Source organism: Leptonotus elevatus, chromosome 11 (assembly GCF_054856555.1).
Source record: "Leptonotus elevatus isolate MCC_2025b chromosome 11, RoL_Lele_1.0, whole genome shotgun sequence".
Taxonomy (NCBI): Eukaryota; Metazoa; Chordata; class Actinopteri; order Syngnathiformes; family Syngnathidae; genus Leptonotus; species Leptonotus elevatus.
In genome coordinates this window covers 7090185-7108323 of record NC_141249.1, presented here as the reverse complement: position 1 = coordinate 7108323, position 18139 = coordinate 7090185, and the positions used below count along the sequence as shown (strand labels likewise).

At 37.7% G+C, this 18139-nt stretch overlaps 1 protein-coding gene across 2 annotated transcripts in view; it reads right to left on the bottom strand.

Annotated features, from left to right (window-relative positions):
• Positions 1-18139, bottom strand: part of dennd1b (DENN/MADD domain containing 1B) — a 138262-nt gene that overhangs the window by 72901 nt on the left and 47222 nt on the right. For both annotated transcript variants that reach the window (XM_086089998.1, XM_086089999.1), the window contains exons 4-6: positions 10917-10966; positions 9848-9967; positions 1970-2039 (exon numbers count right to left, since the gene is read on the bottom strand). In XM_086089998.1, coding sequence (XP_085946124.1) covers positions 1970-2039; positions 9848-9967; positions 10917-10966 — 240 coding nt within the window. The remainder of the gene's footprint in view (positions 1-1969; positions 2040-9847; positions 9968-10916; positions 10967-18139) is intronic.

The window sequence follows — 18139 nt, the reverse complement described above, 5'->3', positions numbered from 1 at the left end:
TTGCCAAATTTTTGCTTGATTTTCACATGAAACATGATTTGCATATCGAAGGCTTTTCTGTCCTAACACTGTATGCTTAATAAAAGACGGGGAGGTTAAAAAAGGCTGACTTTCACACAGTGAATTCAGTAGAATAAATTTGACTCTATTTAGTAAATTTGACTCTAGAGTGGGACCAAATAGACTCCGTTTTGGAGTAATATTTACACTTGGAGAGTAAAATAAAGAATGGAAAATAAATAAAAATAAAAATAAAAGTAACTTGGGTTGTGGAACAAACTCATGACCATCAGCGTGGGAGACTGCCACACGACCACCTGAGCTATGCCCCTCCTACTGTTTTTGCTTATATCCAAAAGGAAAACAAAAACCTTGTTTTTGGTCTCTTGGAGTTACGAAGATTTCAGTTGAAACGAGCAATATACTAACACACAGCAGGAGCTGCATGGCTCAGCGAGTAGATAGTCTCCCAAGCTGGAGGTCGTGGGTTCGTTCCTCAACCCTTGAGCAACTTTTATTTATTTGTTTCAATTCTTTAGTTACTCTCTTCCAAGTGTAAATATTACTCTAAAATGGAGTCTATTTGGTCCCACTCTTAATACAGAATTTACTGTGCAGGCTGCAGACGGCCATTATCCAGCAATGTTGATTTACAGGCAAAGGAAGGCTGTCAGTAATTAAGCAAGCGAACCCCTCCTACTCCAAAAACAAGGGCTTTAAGAAACCTTCAGAGAGCTGACTTGACCACAGAACAGGCTCAGAAATTATTCTAGCAGCATTTATGAGCTCCATGACAAGACTGCTATTTACGCTGCTGGGCTTCTTGCTGGAGATCAGAAGGGGACAACACTTTGCCACTTGCAGTTCGACTCACTACTGTGAACACTGGGATTGTTCTTTGTTTGATATGTTTTTCTTTCTCAGCGAACTTTGCTTCGGTTTTGGCTGGGAGCCACTACTTTGGGGTTATGTGGAAATAAATGTATGTACTGTACGTGACTGCACAAGCGAACGAGGACGTGGCGGCAATGTACAGTGAGTGCAGAGGTGGGGGAGGGGAGGCCAGGGAAGGGAAGGGGGTGTTCGGGTGTGTGCAATTGAACAGCCTCCTGTCATGAGAAGCTCAATGCTCACACGCATGGTCAGCAACACGGCCTGAGGAAACAGTTCATTTAGCCCTGGCCTTAAACCCTCATCGCTCTTCTGTCTTCCCTTGTCTGTCAACATCTCTCTCTCGCCTGGAACGGACAGCGGAGTAAATAGAAACCAAATCATGCACACTAACAGATAAGGCATCCAGGATTTCCAGCAACTTCTCTTTTACTCGCACACAAAACTGCCCTCCTTGGCGTGCCTCGCTCCCTATTTATTAGATTATGCGGGTGAGTCACTTTCAATCAGAATTAATTAATTTTAAATGCTTATGTAAGGCACGTGCGTTCCTGATTGTTCTCTCTTAATAAGACTCTCTCCGAGGGTTTGTGGAAGAAGCACCAACTACATGACAAGTGAAAGCGGTCCCACAGCGTGATATGTCTCTCCCTCCCTCTTCCTTTCACCTCAGCCCTCTCTGCGCTACATGTTGCGCATCTCCCCAGTTTGTTGCATATTTTACATTTCCCCTCCCTTTGCTGCTATATCGCAGCAAATAGTCAGGGGAAAAGACTTTTGCGAGTGGTAAGCATTTGTGTGTGCTCAAGATTTGTTTTGCAGTAAATCACCAGGAATAACTTCAATTTTTAGATCATTGTTTGGTCGGTGAAATGTCAACACAACAGCACAGCTGTGCCCAAGATGGCAAACAACACACCAAAACATGGAGAAGAAATATTACGCTTTGATTCCCCCCCCATTCAAGGGGGCTATGTTTCCATTACCTCCTCTTTGTTTTCCTTGTTTGCACTTGTCAATCACGCACGTACATCACCGGATAACAGTAAGTCGCTAAATGTGCAAACGAGATGATTACCTGTTGTCTTGTTAGGTAGTCTGCAAGAGTGTTCAACAGCTTGTAGTAGATCTCAAACCATGGAAGATAACTGCAATTCAAAAAAAGAATGGTGCATTTTTAGAAAGCAACATTTCAATGGATTTCCAAAGGAATTTAGAGGGAAAGTATAAAGAAAGTCCAGCAAATTATAAATTCAGAGATTGGTTTCCCACCCATTGCGCCTGAATAACTTGGTGCAAAGTTCTCCAAAAACGACCAATAAGGGTGATCAGCACATCTTTAAAAGTTAATTGAAAACTTAAAAAAATAAATACCCACCTATTGTTTTCTACAGTAAATACAGTTTTCCAGAATTTCAAAATATCTGAAATGTTCAATATTCACTTCTTAGTTTTAGTGTCGAACAAAAACAAAAGGTGCAGAGTGCCGAGGTTGAGCAGAATCTCTTATAAATTTTATTGAAATTTTCAATAAATAGTTCCCTGAAGTGAACACAGTTTTAAATTGATGTATTTACGTGCTTCATTTTTTTTTTTTAAAGGCCGATACTGATATTTGCCAAAATGCAGAATATCAATGCTGATAATTGGCCCAGTCAATAATCGGTCTATCCCTAGTTTATTGGTGAACAAAATGAACTGGGAGTAGCCTTTTCATCGAATCTGGCTCTCTTCACATTGAATTTAGAAAGTGTTGTGTTCTTGTATTCCCCATCTCCATGAATCTTAAGGAGGTGTTGCTAGAGAGCCAGTTGTGCTGGACAAGAAATGCTCAATTTGGCATTACCAATCATGCAGTTAGGATACTGACTCCCAGCACTCAACTCAACGCTATATTTATTAAGCACTTTAAAACAAACCACCACTGTTTTCTTAAGATGGAACTTAGGGGCATCAGATACAATGAAAACAGTAGAGGCCCCAGAAATGAATCCTGTGGAACACCATATGCTCCGTTATACATGTGAATTCATATTGCACATATTTGTCGATTCCATTCACTTTCTTTTTTTTGCTCAACAGAGTATGAAGGGATTACGAAAGGTACAAATTGATTACTGAGCACACTAAATTTCCTGCAGCACAGATAGGCCAAGCAATGTAGAAAAACACTCCTTATGACGCTCTTCATACTCATGGGCCTCTACATTCTATGAATTCCTGTCATATCTGTTCTTTCATCCAAAAACAAGGAGGCAGTAGAAGGACAAAATGAATGCACAACAGATTCTAATACAAAGAAGAAACAGCAAGCCACCAAAATGTCATGTGATGCGGGATGCTACAGTTTACAAGCATGCTGTTTCCAGACGCACAAGCTTTTGAAAAAAATAAAAAAATGCAGTCCAAGATGTTTCCTGCCTCCCAACACGCTCCCTTTCTGCCCTTTCTTTTCATGCCCTTCACATATTTGAAAAAAAATGCTACCTTATGTAATTAATCAGCAAAAAAGGAATTAATTAACAAGCATAATATAGTTAGTACAGCTTTTTTTGTGTGTGTGTTAAAGCTTATGACTAAATACAGCCAGCATAAGCTCAAAGCATCTGCAGCATGGCTCTCTTTACAAGGCTGACATATTCTTGGCCAAGTTGCTTTCTTGGTGGAAGAAGGCCAACACTTTCTTTTGGCTGTGAGGCTTCTGCTGATTTAATGTTATTCTAAAAACATGGTGTTCTGTCAAGATATTGAATTTAGATCCACGTTTGCTTTTTAACATGGATTTTAGAACGCAGCTTGAATAATGACTCCAGTTAAGGACATCTTAGCATTAAATAAACACAAATTCCAATGAATGCCGAATTAACATCTCTTGAAAATTGATTTGACAATACAATAATTGGTGAATTGGGCCAATCGATCAAAAGTGCCCTTCAAATTCACTGATATGTGTGGAAAATATTATTAAAAGCATTTGAATAAAATAATTAATTATAATCTTTGAGTGTGTGAGTCCTAGTCCTGCTCTGGCAGTTGGCTGGAGACTGAAGAGTTTCCAGGCCATGGGTCACTGGCTGCTCTGTAGACTGGAATTAACAGACAACAAGAAAACAATCAAGTCAACCTAATGCAAATTTTCATATCGCTAAATCCGCAAGGGGCCAATGACACGGCTGCTTCCTGGGGAAGTGCAGCCAAGCGCACCAATCAGAGGGGCTGAGTGACCATTAGTCTGAAACAATCAGCCTCTTAACGTGCTTCTATTTTGACATCTGCATGAAGATTCACTGCAATCGGGTCACACTTGCAGGGGAGACCGAATCAAACACGCTTTGGTTCATTCACATGCTGACTGCGTATCAGCCTATTTCTGCCACGTCAAAAGACATACAGCACAAATGCATGCATATGAGGTCAGTTTACACTTCAGCCATACAGAAACAAAAAATGCACCCGATAAAACAAATAAAATCAAAGCTTCTGCATTGTCTGTCTCCTACACAACTGCCGTTAAGAAATGCAAACTTCTGGACATTAATCATTAATTTTTCATGTACTATTAAAAACATATATATATTTTTTTTTTTTAAAGGACTCTGCCTGCCTGAGCAGCCGTCAAGCCTCACAGAACTCACAGTCATTATGCTTCACCACAAATCCTTTGTTTTAAACAAAAGCACGATTGCTGGTGAAAGAAGCTCACCCAAATAATCACTACTCCTGTTATACAGCTTATAAATGGAGTAGGGCCAGACCTGTACAGATTTTTTTTAGCCCACTGACAACACCAATTTTTGGCAGAAAAACAATAATGATTATCGACTAATTTAATATATATTGCAAATCCCCCCCAATCACCCACCCACACACCAATGCATTTCAAGGGGTGTCAATTGTACACAGATTTTTGCTATTTGCAGGACGGCATGATCCCTTATTCCTTGTGAATAATGGGGTATCAACTGTAAATATATTGATCAAAAAAATTACTTTCCTTTTCAGTTCCCAGGCTGTTGTTTTTTTCAGTGCAAAGAGTTCTTTTGCATAAAAATGACCATTCTAGGACGGCACATAATTGTTGAACAAGAAACCAACTTTATGAACTGATTTTGTAATTGTTTTCACAAAAATCAACTCACTCAATATTTTTATATTACTGAGTCCATCACATTCCAAATCCCCCCAAAAATATATATATTATGCCGACTCACGTTATATTATAGGTAGTTGTCAAACGATTACATTTTTGAAATCAGATTGATCACATCTTAGAATTTTGATTAGTCACGATTAATCACTTAATTAAAATCATTTTTAATCAACATTTTTTGCCTGCCATATTTGAAGAGCACCTGTTATGTGTTAATTATTTAACATTTAATGTTGTGAGGACCTCTTGAATATTTTTTTTTATTCACTGTACAGGCTCATCCTCCTCTTTTTCTAATCAGTTAATAACTTGCGGAATTTAAAATGGGAAAAAAATGACCCCAATAGTTTGACATGAACAAATATTCTGAATATCATATGAAAACATTTATTAAATGCTTTACTATACTGAATGTAGTTATGTTTATTGCTTAAACACCACCTGTGCTACCTTTAACGTAACAATCCTCTGTCAAGCTAAAGGATAATCTGTGGTCAAAATTAAGTGTGATTATTGTGCGTTACTATATGATTAATGCAATTTTGATTTAGATTAATCCATAAGTGATTTGATTTAGATGAATCAATAACTTTGACAGCACTAATTATAGGGCAGTATAAGAACCACTCTAAGTGCAAATAAGACATCATCTAGTGGTGAAAGGTGACATTACTACTTAAAACTACAGTAAACCCCTGCATTTGCATATTTGCATATTTATGTATTCTTTTTCTTTCAATATATTTTTTAATGGTTTTTTTCCATATTATATCATTATTACCGTTCTTCTAAGGGATTTTTATCCCCATTTCCCCACATATTTTCTTGGAAAACCTATATTGAAAATGTATCAGCATTTTTTGCAGAATATTTAGGGTTTCTTAAAAAATATTATAGAAAAAAAACAAACAATTTGGCCGATTATTTTGGTCAATGTTTGAAGGGCCATAATCGGCCGGACGATCTCCTTATATTGTTCAGAATTAATTATGGTGGGGTGTGCATCTCTCCACAAAAGATGATTCAATACGATTTTTTATATGTGGTGTGCGAAATGATTCAAGGGCAATTCGATTGGTCCGACTCAGTGGGATTATGATTCTATTCGATATTGTACGGCTCAGTTTGAGAGAATATTTGTTGTCATTTTACAAAAATTTGAATTAACTTGAAGATATAGCGCACCAATAAAAGACTATTTGATCCGTATCTCGATATATTTCAAAGTAGAACTATTAAATTCAGTTTGGTTGGATGAGCTAGCATCTTTTAAAATAATAATAATAAATTCATATAAGCTCTTAATGCAGTGATTTGTCCTTGTTATCCTCCAGCTCGGCTCTCTTGTTTTTTTGCTAAGTTGAAGTTCGGAGCGTTTAGAGATATACTCCTACTCGTCACAGTTCATTGCTCAGATGTGTTTGTGCAAGGCAAATCCTCTGATAAGGAGGGAGGCATCCATCACTAAAGTGCCCCCCACATCCCATGCCTTTTAAACATGTCTTCTCAAAGTCCAAAAAGTTCATCTGCGGCCATGTAACTCCTAAAATTTGTGATACATCAAAAAGTTGAGCGCAGGCAGTCCCTTTAAAAACACAATGAAGCCATTAGGCACTCACAAATGTCAAAAATCGGACCTGAATGTATTATCATTCTATACAGAATCTATTTTGTGTGTTAATGCCACCTCCTGATTAATCCTACCCAATCTTTTCAGTCTTTTTAATAGCTTTGCATCACCTGCGGGGTGCTGACTTTTATTGTCGTTCTCTCAGCTGCGTCTTAAATCTCCTTAAGCACGCAGGCACCAAACATTATAACTTATCCTATACTTGGGAGACAGCTCAGTGGAAGATTTCATATCACCTTTACATTTGTGGGTCGAGGGTTACACACAGGGGAGGAAGCGATACTCGCCCCCCTCCCAGGAACCCGTTAAAACAACCAATAACCAGCGCAGTGCCGTCGCTAAAGTGTATCCTACAGGCTCCGCCGTCAAATAAAATGCAGTCATTTTTTTTTTTTTTTTCCCCCCCATCAATGAGCAACCCCCATCTCTGAGAGAAATTCTTCCAGTTAGGCGTCAAGCCATGACAGAGCGTGACGGCATAGCTTTAAAAATAAAAAAAAACATTTAAAAGGGAACAATTATTATTGGTTTTGTTTTTCAGGGCACTACGGCCCTTTTAACGTCAAAGCTTTCTCCTGCTTAAAGCCGCGTCCACATAAAACTGTCCCCCTCATTAAGGCACTTCCTTGTGTGAGCAGAGGTGACAATTTTATTGTCCCAGCACTTCAACAATCAAAGAGGCAAAAACACTCGTCATCACTTTCTTTTCAAATCTACGGGAGATTATACATAAATTTTTAATTGGGGCCTTCACTCTGCTTTGGATTTTAAGAAGACATATTTAAAGTTTTTATTCACTGATGGTGAAAATATCATGCATGACTAATTTCGTGAAATAAAACCATTGAAAGAAAAATCAAAGATAAAATATTTGTTGTGTGACATTTGACAAGAAATTAAGCTCCCCATTTATCCTAAAATGGTTAATGTCCAATCAATTTTTTTTTGCTTAAATAACGAACCAATAAAAATAAAAATAAGCTTTCGATACACAATTCTGTTTAAAAAATGAAGCAAGCCAAGAAGTCCTCAGAATGCATAATGAATTTTATACATCATATGTCAAAAGAATTAGCATGTCTAACTCAGCAAGAGGGACAGGGGAGCCTCCGCTAATTGGCAGCAAACCTTCATGCATAATTATGGACTGAGAGCGTCTTTGCTGTCGCACAGTGGCGGTAGCGGAATAACGAGGAGAGAGAGAGAAAAAGAGAGAGAGGAAGAGAGGAAAAACAAAAGACATAGAGGCTGTGTGTGTGTGTGTGTGGTGGGCTGGACACAGCAGCTCATCATAACACTGACAAACCCATGACTGTCCACCAAACACACACACACACAATAATATATATAATAATAATAATAATATATATATATATATATATATATATATATATATATATATATATATATATATATATATGAGTGTAATAAATGGGTTAATTTTGCACATTTTCCAGTTTATCCTAAAGTGCACAAGCATGTCCATTGAGATGTGTGTTCTTTCTTTCAATGGTAGGGTAATTACATCTGCACAAAAAAAAGAAAAAGAAAGAAAAAACACTGTGTCAACATGCAATTATGTGAGAATTAAATGATAATGGTCTTTGTTGGGGTGTAATTATGCAAAGAAGGTGCTGGGTTTGATGTTCTCCTTTATGTCTGCTGTGATAGGATAAATCCACCTTTACAATATCAAAAACTGCTCAACTTTTGGATAATTGTGAGTAAATCACTAACACATTTGTGTGGGCAGACAAGAATTTAAACTGCTTAATCTGGCAAAGTTCAGCTCAGTGTGAAGACTGAGGATGAGAAAGAAACTGTCTCAAAAAAGATGTGCTTACTTCGAAGATTTGTTTTTCATCTTGTGAGGATTGAATGGAGAGAAAAAACACAGCATCCATGGACCATTTCAAGTAGGGCTTACCAAAGTAAATACTTTTTTTGTACATTAAAAAAAACTTGTATATGAAGGTCTCCTTTTTTCAGTTTTATTCTAAAGGTATGTTCAACAAGAAATCAAACATACATACTCGCGTTGCCAAATTCTAATTCTGCACATGAGCTTTTTGAGCATGTGAGGCAGGTTAAACAAAGAAAGTGAGATTTGAGTCATTTCCATCAGGTTTCCTTTTATCCACATCAAACGTCACATCACACATTGACATACAGCACATCAATGAAACGCATTTCTTCTGGTCACAACATCAGGTGCACCGCTACAATCTAATGACATCCAATGCAAGAGCTGATTTAAGAAGTCAGCCTTAAGATAAAAATGCTAAATTTTCATTAACACTGTTTGAGATATATATATATACACAAAAATATTCTTATTAGTGTAGTGGTGTCGTGTGTGTTATAATGTGGGTGCTAATATTTAGTTTTCTTTAATTAGTTACATGAGAGGGAAAAATTAAAAACAACAAGAGGTGTCAAAATTAATCGATTAATCGATAAACTAATTATAAGACATTATTATTATTGGACTATTTTAATAATCAATGAATTGTTTAGAGCTATTGTTTAGCTTAAAATTTTCCAAATACAAAGTAAATATTCTTCCATTTCTGTAGTCTTTTGGAGAACAGTGAGCAACATTTTTCTTATTTTCTGACATTATGGACCAGTAATCGAATCATAATCACAAAAAAAAAAGATAGTTTAAGCATTTGCATAAATAATCGTTATTTGCAAACCATAGTATGAATAACCTTTAATTGATGTGTAGTTGAAGATGAAGCCCAGAAGTGGAGCCCTTCTGGTGAGAACAAAATCTCTCTCTTGTGTGATATTGCTTCACTGTTGATTACTTCTCGTTTTGTTTAATAAACAAACAAAACAAATAAACAACAGTAATAGGTTAATAAACACTAATTGGGAAATGTGATTATTATTAATCGATATATTTTAATACAAAATAATTTTGTATTGAATTGTTCGATGGAATAATTGATAGAATAATGGATTCTAAAAATATCTTAAATTGTGACAGCCATACAAACAACCAGTGCAAATGAAGTGATTCAATCTAAACACTACAAGCGCAATTATGAACATTTTGTTAAATGAATACACCTCTCCGAATCCCCAAAATGAGCATTCATGATTATTTTGGTGTGTGTGTGTGCGTGCGTGCGTGCGTGCGTGCGTGCGTGCGTGCGTGCGTTTGATACCTGAGAAGACAAATGCAGACTCTGCAACCTTGAGTAAGACGACAGAACCCGAACCTCTGCTTGCCGTCGATATCCGTCAGCACAAAGGTGAAGTTCTGTCCAACATGACTCTGAGACACTCTAAAAGACAATCCGTGTACACAAGAGGATTAAATTGCATTAAATCTATGGAATTATGCCAACAATAAAACTAAAGTCATCATTTTCACCAAATCCAATGTCATGTAATCAATCCATTCTCAGTATGGCATCTTGAGAAACTCTCAAGCTCGAGAGAGCCCAAAACAAGCTCCACGGGTACCACTAGATGGCAGCAGCTCAGCTTCGGTGGGGAAAAAAAAGATATTCCACAGTGGAGCACACAGTCTCTCTCCTCTCTTTGTAATGGGAATTTTATTATGGCCTTTTCCCAAGCCAAAAATTAAAGCCCACTGCCTTGAGGAAAGATGCTGGCCTGAGTGGTTTCATGTGTCAGAAAAAGGCTGGTCTATAAATGTTCACTTCTTGTCAATGTAGTTATAGTTATTCAGGTTTTAATTTAATTTTTTTCATACATCTGTGCATTACATTATAACATTCAAAAAATGATAATACTACCTATCAACATAACAATACATTGGTTGAGTTTAATTTCCTTTTTTTTTTTAAATAACGTGTGTGGTGGTTGGTGGGAAGAGGAAATAACAGTCATAACATTATAACCACTAATAATACAAATATACAATGAAACATGTGCTAATTAAAGCACTAAAGTTAAAAGCAAAATAGTGCTAACTTTTGAGATGCTAATTAAACTTTCGGTTTAGTCTACAATAATGTGTATCATAATTTAATTCTGCCACAGCAAACGACAACCACAAAAATCAACATATTGCTTATTTTAATACCTATAAGATTGTGTTAATCAAATTTGAATGTTGTCTTTGTGAATGACAATTTTCAATACAATTGAGCTCATTAGTTTGTGATCACATGGTAAATTATGTTCCGCGTGCGTGTACATAAAGCAGGTTGAAACCGAGATGCGGTGGGGAGTAAAAGGAAGCAGGAGAGCGAGAGAGAATCATACCTTTCCATGTCAAAGGGAAAGCAGAACTTTGGTATCGTCTGAAGCACCTCCTGAGAGAGCGAAACAGACACACACAGTTTAGAGGAACACATATCAAAAAGAAGATACAAATAATCAGTGTGTATTTTATGATAAAACTCTCTTGGGCACTCAAGTGGCTGAACAAAATGAGGATTAATGTTAATCACTTGTGATAACAATCTGACAAGTACTAAACAGTGGCTCCTAAATGCACTTAATCCAAATGAATGGGCCGTATCAACGACTTCACGTGGCTAAACAAAGTGGTAATGGTCCCTTTTCTCCACAGACAGGCAGGGATCCTCAGTCCACAGCTTGAATAATTAGCAGTTAATAAGTTCATCGATTATGGGGTGCCAAAGGGAGATGAAAGGATGAAGGAAGAGAAAGAAAGAGAAAGAGAGAGAGAGAGAGAGAGGGAAAAAAACTGTGCCGAAGCTACGGTGGTGGCAGATTGTAGCGACAATGGGCTAAGCAGCTCAGAGGGGTTAAGAGGTAAGGGGGGTGGTGGGGAGTACAAGCCTTCGGGGCTTTACCTCCCAACACCTCCCTTGTGGGATGGGGGGGGGGGGGGTCTCAATGCTCTTCAAGCAAGGTGGGAGGGGATGCGAGGGCTGAGGGGGGCACCTTTTCTAGAGGCGGCATATGGATTTAGACAGGGAGCAGGAACAGAGCAGAGCACCATATGGGTGAGCCGCACCACAACAGCCGCGCGGTCGCCCAGCACCGGGTCCACTCTCTTGTCTGTCTCTCTTGTCTGTCTGTCTTGTCTGTCTGCCCCGCGCTCGTGCCTCTCCAGGCTCAAAAAGGTGCAGGGTGGTGGGGTCCTTCCTACAGTCTGTGTCACAGCTCGGCTACCTCTCTTTCAGCTGCGTCCAAGACCAGAGATGAATCCTGGTGACTGTCTATGCCAGGGGTCTCAAACTCACGGCCCAAGGGCCATTTGCGGCCCACGGGATGATATTTTGCACGGTCGCCAATCTTGTTGTGAAGAAGTTACATTAATGTTCTGAACTGTTATTAAAGATTGAGAGGGTTGAATTTGTTGTACTTTTTTGAACGCTAGGGTTGTCACGATTGAACATTTTTGGAATTATTTATTCTATCAATTATTCCATCGATTAATCGGATCAAATTTCATCTTGCATTAGAATGTATTGTAAAACCCAGTTACTGTTTATTAACCCATTGTTTCTCAAACGGGGGTACGTATACTGGGGGAACGTGAAGGCCCTCCAGGGCGTACGTGAGATTTTAAAATATATATGTAAATATTTCAGAAAAATCCAAGTTCATAAAATTAATTTTATATTCGTTAGGCTATTCAATTCCACTATCCTATTAACCCAGCATCTTCCCCATACCAGCATGGTTCGACCCAACTTGTCATATGCCTACCTAGAATCACTTGTCAATCACTTGTAAACTTTATTTAAAATTCAGTTAATTATTTATTTTTGAGAACAGAGCTTTACTGTGAGCCCAAAGGAGGACACCTAATGTTGATAATATGTTTTATGAGCACAAATCTTTTATTTATAATTAATTATATATTTCATTTTATTTCCAAATATGACAGGGCGTACGTCACTGGAAAAAAAGGTTGAGAACCACTGTAACTATTAACCAATTGATGTTTAGTTGGTATTGTTTCATGATTTAAAAAAAAAAAAAAACAGCAACTAAACAATAATGATAGGGGTATCACGCGACCTTTTTGGAAGTGATACAGTTACTGTTCAGTCATTGTTTTCCCCAAGTATAAAGCAAATGTTTACACATCTTATTTTGATTAAACATAAAAGAATAATGAGTCTGCTTTCATGAAGTACGAGTGAAATCAGAGAATAACTAGAGCTGCGTGCCACTCTGGGGTACATTGGAATATTATTTTTTTGAAAAAGGCAAAATAACCTTTACATATATGTTTTAGGTTTTGTATCAGCCCTGATGTGTATTAAAAATGTCATTCGTCTTCGTCTCAGTCAAGTCGTCTTCGTCTCAGTCAAGTCGTCCTTTTTCACGCATGTTTATCAAACTCAGCGTAATTTTTCAATGGCAAGATATAAAAAGCTTTGCTTGTACTTTTTCCACCTTGAAAATCTTGGCATGATACGCCCACAGTTTCAAGACAATCGGATAAGATGTCAAGGAAGAGTTCTTTAAAATGTGACTTCTACAATAGGCCGAATGTGATGTGGGACAAAATTTGAAACAAAAAAGTCAAAATGTCAGACCTCCTGTTAGATTTAGCATATGGCTCCAAAATACTTTTTGGGACTCTTTCATATGCCTCCAATGTTTCATAAATTTTGGTGCAACCAGGATTATGTCGTTAAAACATATAAGGCGCTATTGAGCCTTTTTTTTTTTTTTAAAGCACAATAATCTAATAAAATATTGATTATTATGCCAGGTGTGATGAGTGTGCAAAGTTACATATGTTTTCACTAACGTGAAGACCATCAAAATCAGCTTCATTTTTCTTGGCAAACAGTATTCAGTATTCGGCGAAATAAAAACATTCGCTTTTACTTTTCATCTGGAACATCTTTAAATGAAACAATCAGATCAAATCTGTGGGAGGATTTCTTGAAAATGTGACCTCTACAACAGGCCAAAAAAAGGGACAACATTTGTCACAGCAGTCACTGCTCAGGCCCTTATTCCTCTTGAGAGGCTGAAATCAGAGGATTTTGACAATTATAAATAACAATGACCCAATTATAATAGTTGCTGACTTATCGTTAATTTTGACACTTACTAGAACCCCTTGTTTGTGGCACGCCCAGATTTTATCTCCCAGAGCACCTAAATGAGTTGTGTTTGCGACCCCTTGTCTATGCTCTGTCCTCCCTCATCTCGCTTTGTCTTGCCATGTCTGCCAAGCATGGCCACTAAGTCCAAAGCCTAGCTTGCACTTTTTGTGACAGGACACGTCCGAGTCGGGCTGCCGCTCTGCCATCTCTCACTCCGTCTGTATCCCCATGCCATCCCACATAAACTGATCCTGATGATGACAAGTTGGGTGTCTGCTGCACAATGTTGCTAAGACCTCGCATGGGGAGCAGTCACTGATCCGCCAACCAAGCCCCCACGTAACCCCCGCCCCCTTTAAAAACAAAAAAACATAAAGCTGCCACTGCAGCACAACACAAGCATTGTCACAGACAAACAAGCAAAAGCAACAATGAGCTATGACAGAAGGGGGGTGAGTGCGTGTGCATTTGAGTGTATGATGTATGTGAATTCCTGCTTGCTTTCATGGATGGGGGGGTTAAGCATGTACATTTGTATCAGTGTACGGTTGTGTGGGTGGCTGAGTTTGACACACCTATATATTTTGTGTGCATGTGCCCAAAAAATGAAGCATAGGGTAGGGTAGGGGAGGTCGGTGGGAAGTAGCTGTTTTTTTCAGAATTTGTGATAGAATTGAGAAGTCAACAAAGACAGAGAGCTGGGTGGCAGAGGAGGTCTGTGTGTGTGGGCGTGTGTGTGTGTACATATGCGTGTCTGTGTCTTGGCGTGCGCGGCTGTAAAACTGTCACACACATCAGAGCTGCCATCGCTGTGTGCGTTTGCTACTATTATTAACCACTATGTACAAGCACCAATATGTTCCTGAGAGCCCTCCTTGGCGCACTGCATATGGTACACAAACCCAAACACACACACTGGGACTCGCTTTGCCTGCAAATAAAAACATTTGACTTGCCAGATTTGAGAGTTGTCACAGCCCCGCCCACATCAGGTATCTGCGCTTGAGTGACAGTCGAGGGACTGCCGAGACTCTGATCTCATACAGGACCATCGGGAACGTGCGTGTTTGTACGTGTGAATAATGTGACATAGAAACAGCAGATGTGTGCTATATATATATTTCTAAGGGCTACGCAACATATAAGATTGCCATCCTCAGGTATATTGGCATCATATATTGCGAAGACATTTGCAGTTCTCTGTCTATAGCCATTAAACAAACTGGCATCTTATGTCTGTGAGAAAGATCTTAGAACGAGGCTGATTTTTCTATCTACCAATGCTTGGTAATCTATTCAAAAATTCAATGCATTTCCATTTTCATTTTAGTCAACTGTTATCTGAACAAGAAGTTAACATTTTCAGAAACTGGTCAATCATTAGGAAGACAAAAATCTTTCTTGCTGTCTCAGTGTGGTTGTTATGTCCTTTAGTTGAGTGTTAGCACTTTAGAGTGAATACCAAACAAGTAAAGTGAGTTGAGCAATAGCTTGTCCTGTTAAAAACATTAGATTAGCAAAAGGTACCAAAATTGCGGGGCTAAAACAATGACTACGTTTACATGCAGGCAATAACCCTTTTAAAACCCGAATATTGGCAATATTTGGGTTTTATTAGGCCATGTAAACACACGCAAAAACCCAAATATGCTCTTATTCAGGCTTTTAAAAACCAGAATAAGAGCCCTGGGTTACTCCTTTCATAACCACAATTCTTGCTCATATAAACGCATTCGGAATATCTAGATAGATCGGGGCAATGTTTTTCGCTGTGCGCATGCTCTCTATTTCCTTCTTTTTCACTTATTTGATTCGCAAGGAATCTTGGTCTATGTAGTCACGACTTGTATGTGCAGTTCAGTCCTACTTGCTAAAGAAGCCTCCCTTGAACACATTGATTTCTCCAATGCATTTTCACATTATAGAAAACGCCACAGTTTGTGCCTATATACACATACTGTACAGTGAATACAAGTGTATATAAGTCTATGCTTCTGGCGTGTAACCCACCGGAAATACTCAAGCCGTTGTCAGTAGTGTTAATTTCGTTAACAAAAACTAAATAAAAATAAATTCGTCAACACACATTTTTCACCGGACAAAAACCAGACTAGACTAGACTAAAGCCACCATTAATAAACAATAGCTGCAACTAAATCAGTGTGCATTTTCGTCCACTAATAAAGACAAGACGAAAATGTAACTCACTTAATAAAGACTGGACTCAAATCTATGGAAATTTTAGTTCACGAACAAAGACGAGACGGAAATTATTATTTTGTAATACTTTGAAGAGAGACTTCGCTGTTCATTACAAAGACATCGTGGTAAATTAACAAAAAGTTTGGTGGTGGTTGTTTATAACGTAACATTAATCCAACAGCTGTAACGTTCCAACAATAACGCAAACTAACTTACTAGCTTGTAGCATGGAGTCATAATAGCCACTTGTTGATATACTGTAATTGTGTGTGAAGTGGTTGTAAGTCAAAAAGATGAGAACATTTTATGTGAAGTAGTTTGAGATTAGATGGAAATGTTCAATATCAGCTGCTGACCCCAAAAAATGGAAAAGGGTCAAATGATTGTCCTGACTAAAACTAGACTAAAGCATTGACAGTTTTTGTTGAATAAAACTAGATGAATAAAATTATGTTTTTGTTGACCAAAATAAAGACTAAAATGCTCGAGTTATAGTCGACTAAAAGGTGACTGAATAAAAATGGGACGAAATTGACTAACTATGAAAAAAAAAACTAGTGTGATTGAAAACGGAATTTAAAAACAGCTGATAAAATTAACACTAGTTGTCAGCAAACAACGCTTGCTTCAAAGAACCACACTTCTTGAGCGAGGAGGAAACCAACTACTTTATTTAGTGTGGTGAGTGACATAAATATTGCCCATAGAAGGTTAAAAGTGGAAATTATGTCAATTTACGTAATTACGTTGTCTGCGTGTCGCGAACCGAACGGGACATTCCAATCGAACACAAATGACCATGTAAACAAGAGTAACTATGTCCGCCACGCATATAAAAGGGTTAACTCTGATATTTCAGAAACCGGAATTCTAGCCTTAACCCGAATATTGACTGCATGTAAACGTAGTCACTGTTTGCATTGACCATACTATCATATCTGACCTGGGTCTTTTTCGTATGTGGATATAAATCGGATATGCATGTGATGGGTCTGCACTGTAAACGCTCATCCGTACACATCAGACCTATACGTCATCAAAAACCTGATATGCACAGCACGTGGGTGGGGGCGCGCACTTGGGAGGGAGACGATTGACATTTGTCTAAGAATCTGCCAAGTTGTTTTGAGAACCACTGTTAACTTTATACAGGGTGACACAAAAAAATTACGGGAACTTTATAACAATCCATTAAAACAAAGAGTAATGAAAGAAAATTATTTTATTCATAGTAATTGAAAGTTTGAAACCTTATAGCATACCATTTAAGAAACACTGCTGGAATTTTCTTTCTTTTAAAAAAAATTATGTCCTGTATCTAAATCTAAATCCATTCAAATCTGCTGTTGAGATTCCTCATCGACCGCTGCAACATCTCAGCTGGGATACCATCATTGTTTGTTTAAAAAACAAACAACAAAAAACAGGCTTAAAACCAACCAACTACCACCAACCCCCCCAAAAAACATATCTGTACACAACTTAACATCTAAACAACTAAACATTGTCATTATCGTTGTCATCATCATCATTTCAAACATCATTGTCATAATCCTCAACCCAAAAACATGATGACACAACATCCAAACAGAAAACATGAAAACACACAATAAATAAAAAAAGTAAAAACAAAAAAACAAACACAACATACAAAGGCACACATCATCCTAGCACTCCACACGAACATCATCACTCGTTGTCATCATCATTATCATTCTAAACATCATCACTATCACAATCATCAACCCAAAAACATAACCGAAGCAACATTCAAGAAAAAAAATTCAATAAACACTCCAAAAATTAAAAGAAAATAGTGTAATCTTGAAAACCGCATGCATCCCAAACTACATTTCTATCTCTGTTAAGCAAACACTCCACTTCTTATTATGCTCAGAAATTGTGTTACTGTTTACAGCTTATTATCTTTTCTAGACTATATTGATAATGAATACTATTTTTTAAAATTTTAAACATGAATTTGGTATTGTTTTAACTTTAAAAATAAACATTTTACCCAACAATAATATGGTATTTAAAAAAGGTGTACAGTTCTTTTCAAAAAGTCCAAATATTCATAAGTGTTATTTCAAAAATAACAAATTTCTTCAACCGAAGTTGAACTGTCCCTCCAGAACAAAATAAAACAAGTGCAGCAGGTCCTACTCTTCCTCCCCAGAGAACCTCAAGTGAGGATCGTTTTCTATCTTCCATTTATACAAAGACATTTTTGTTGCAGTT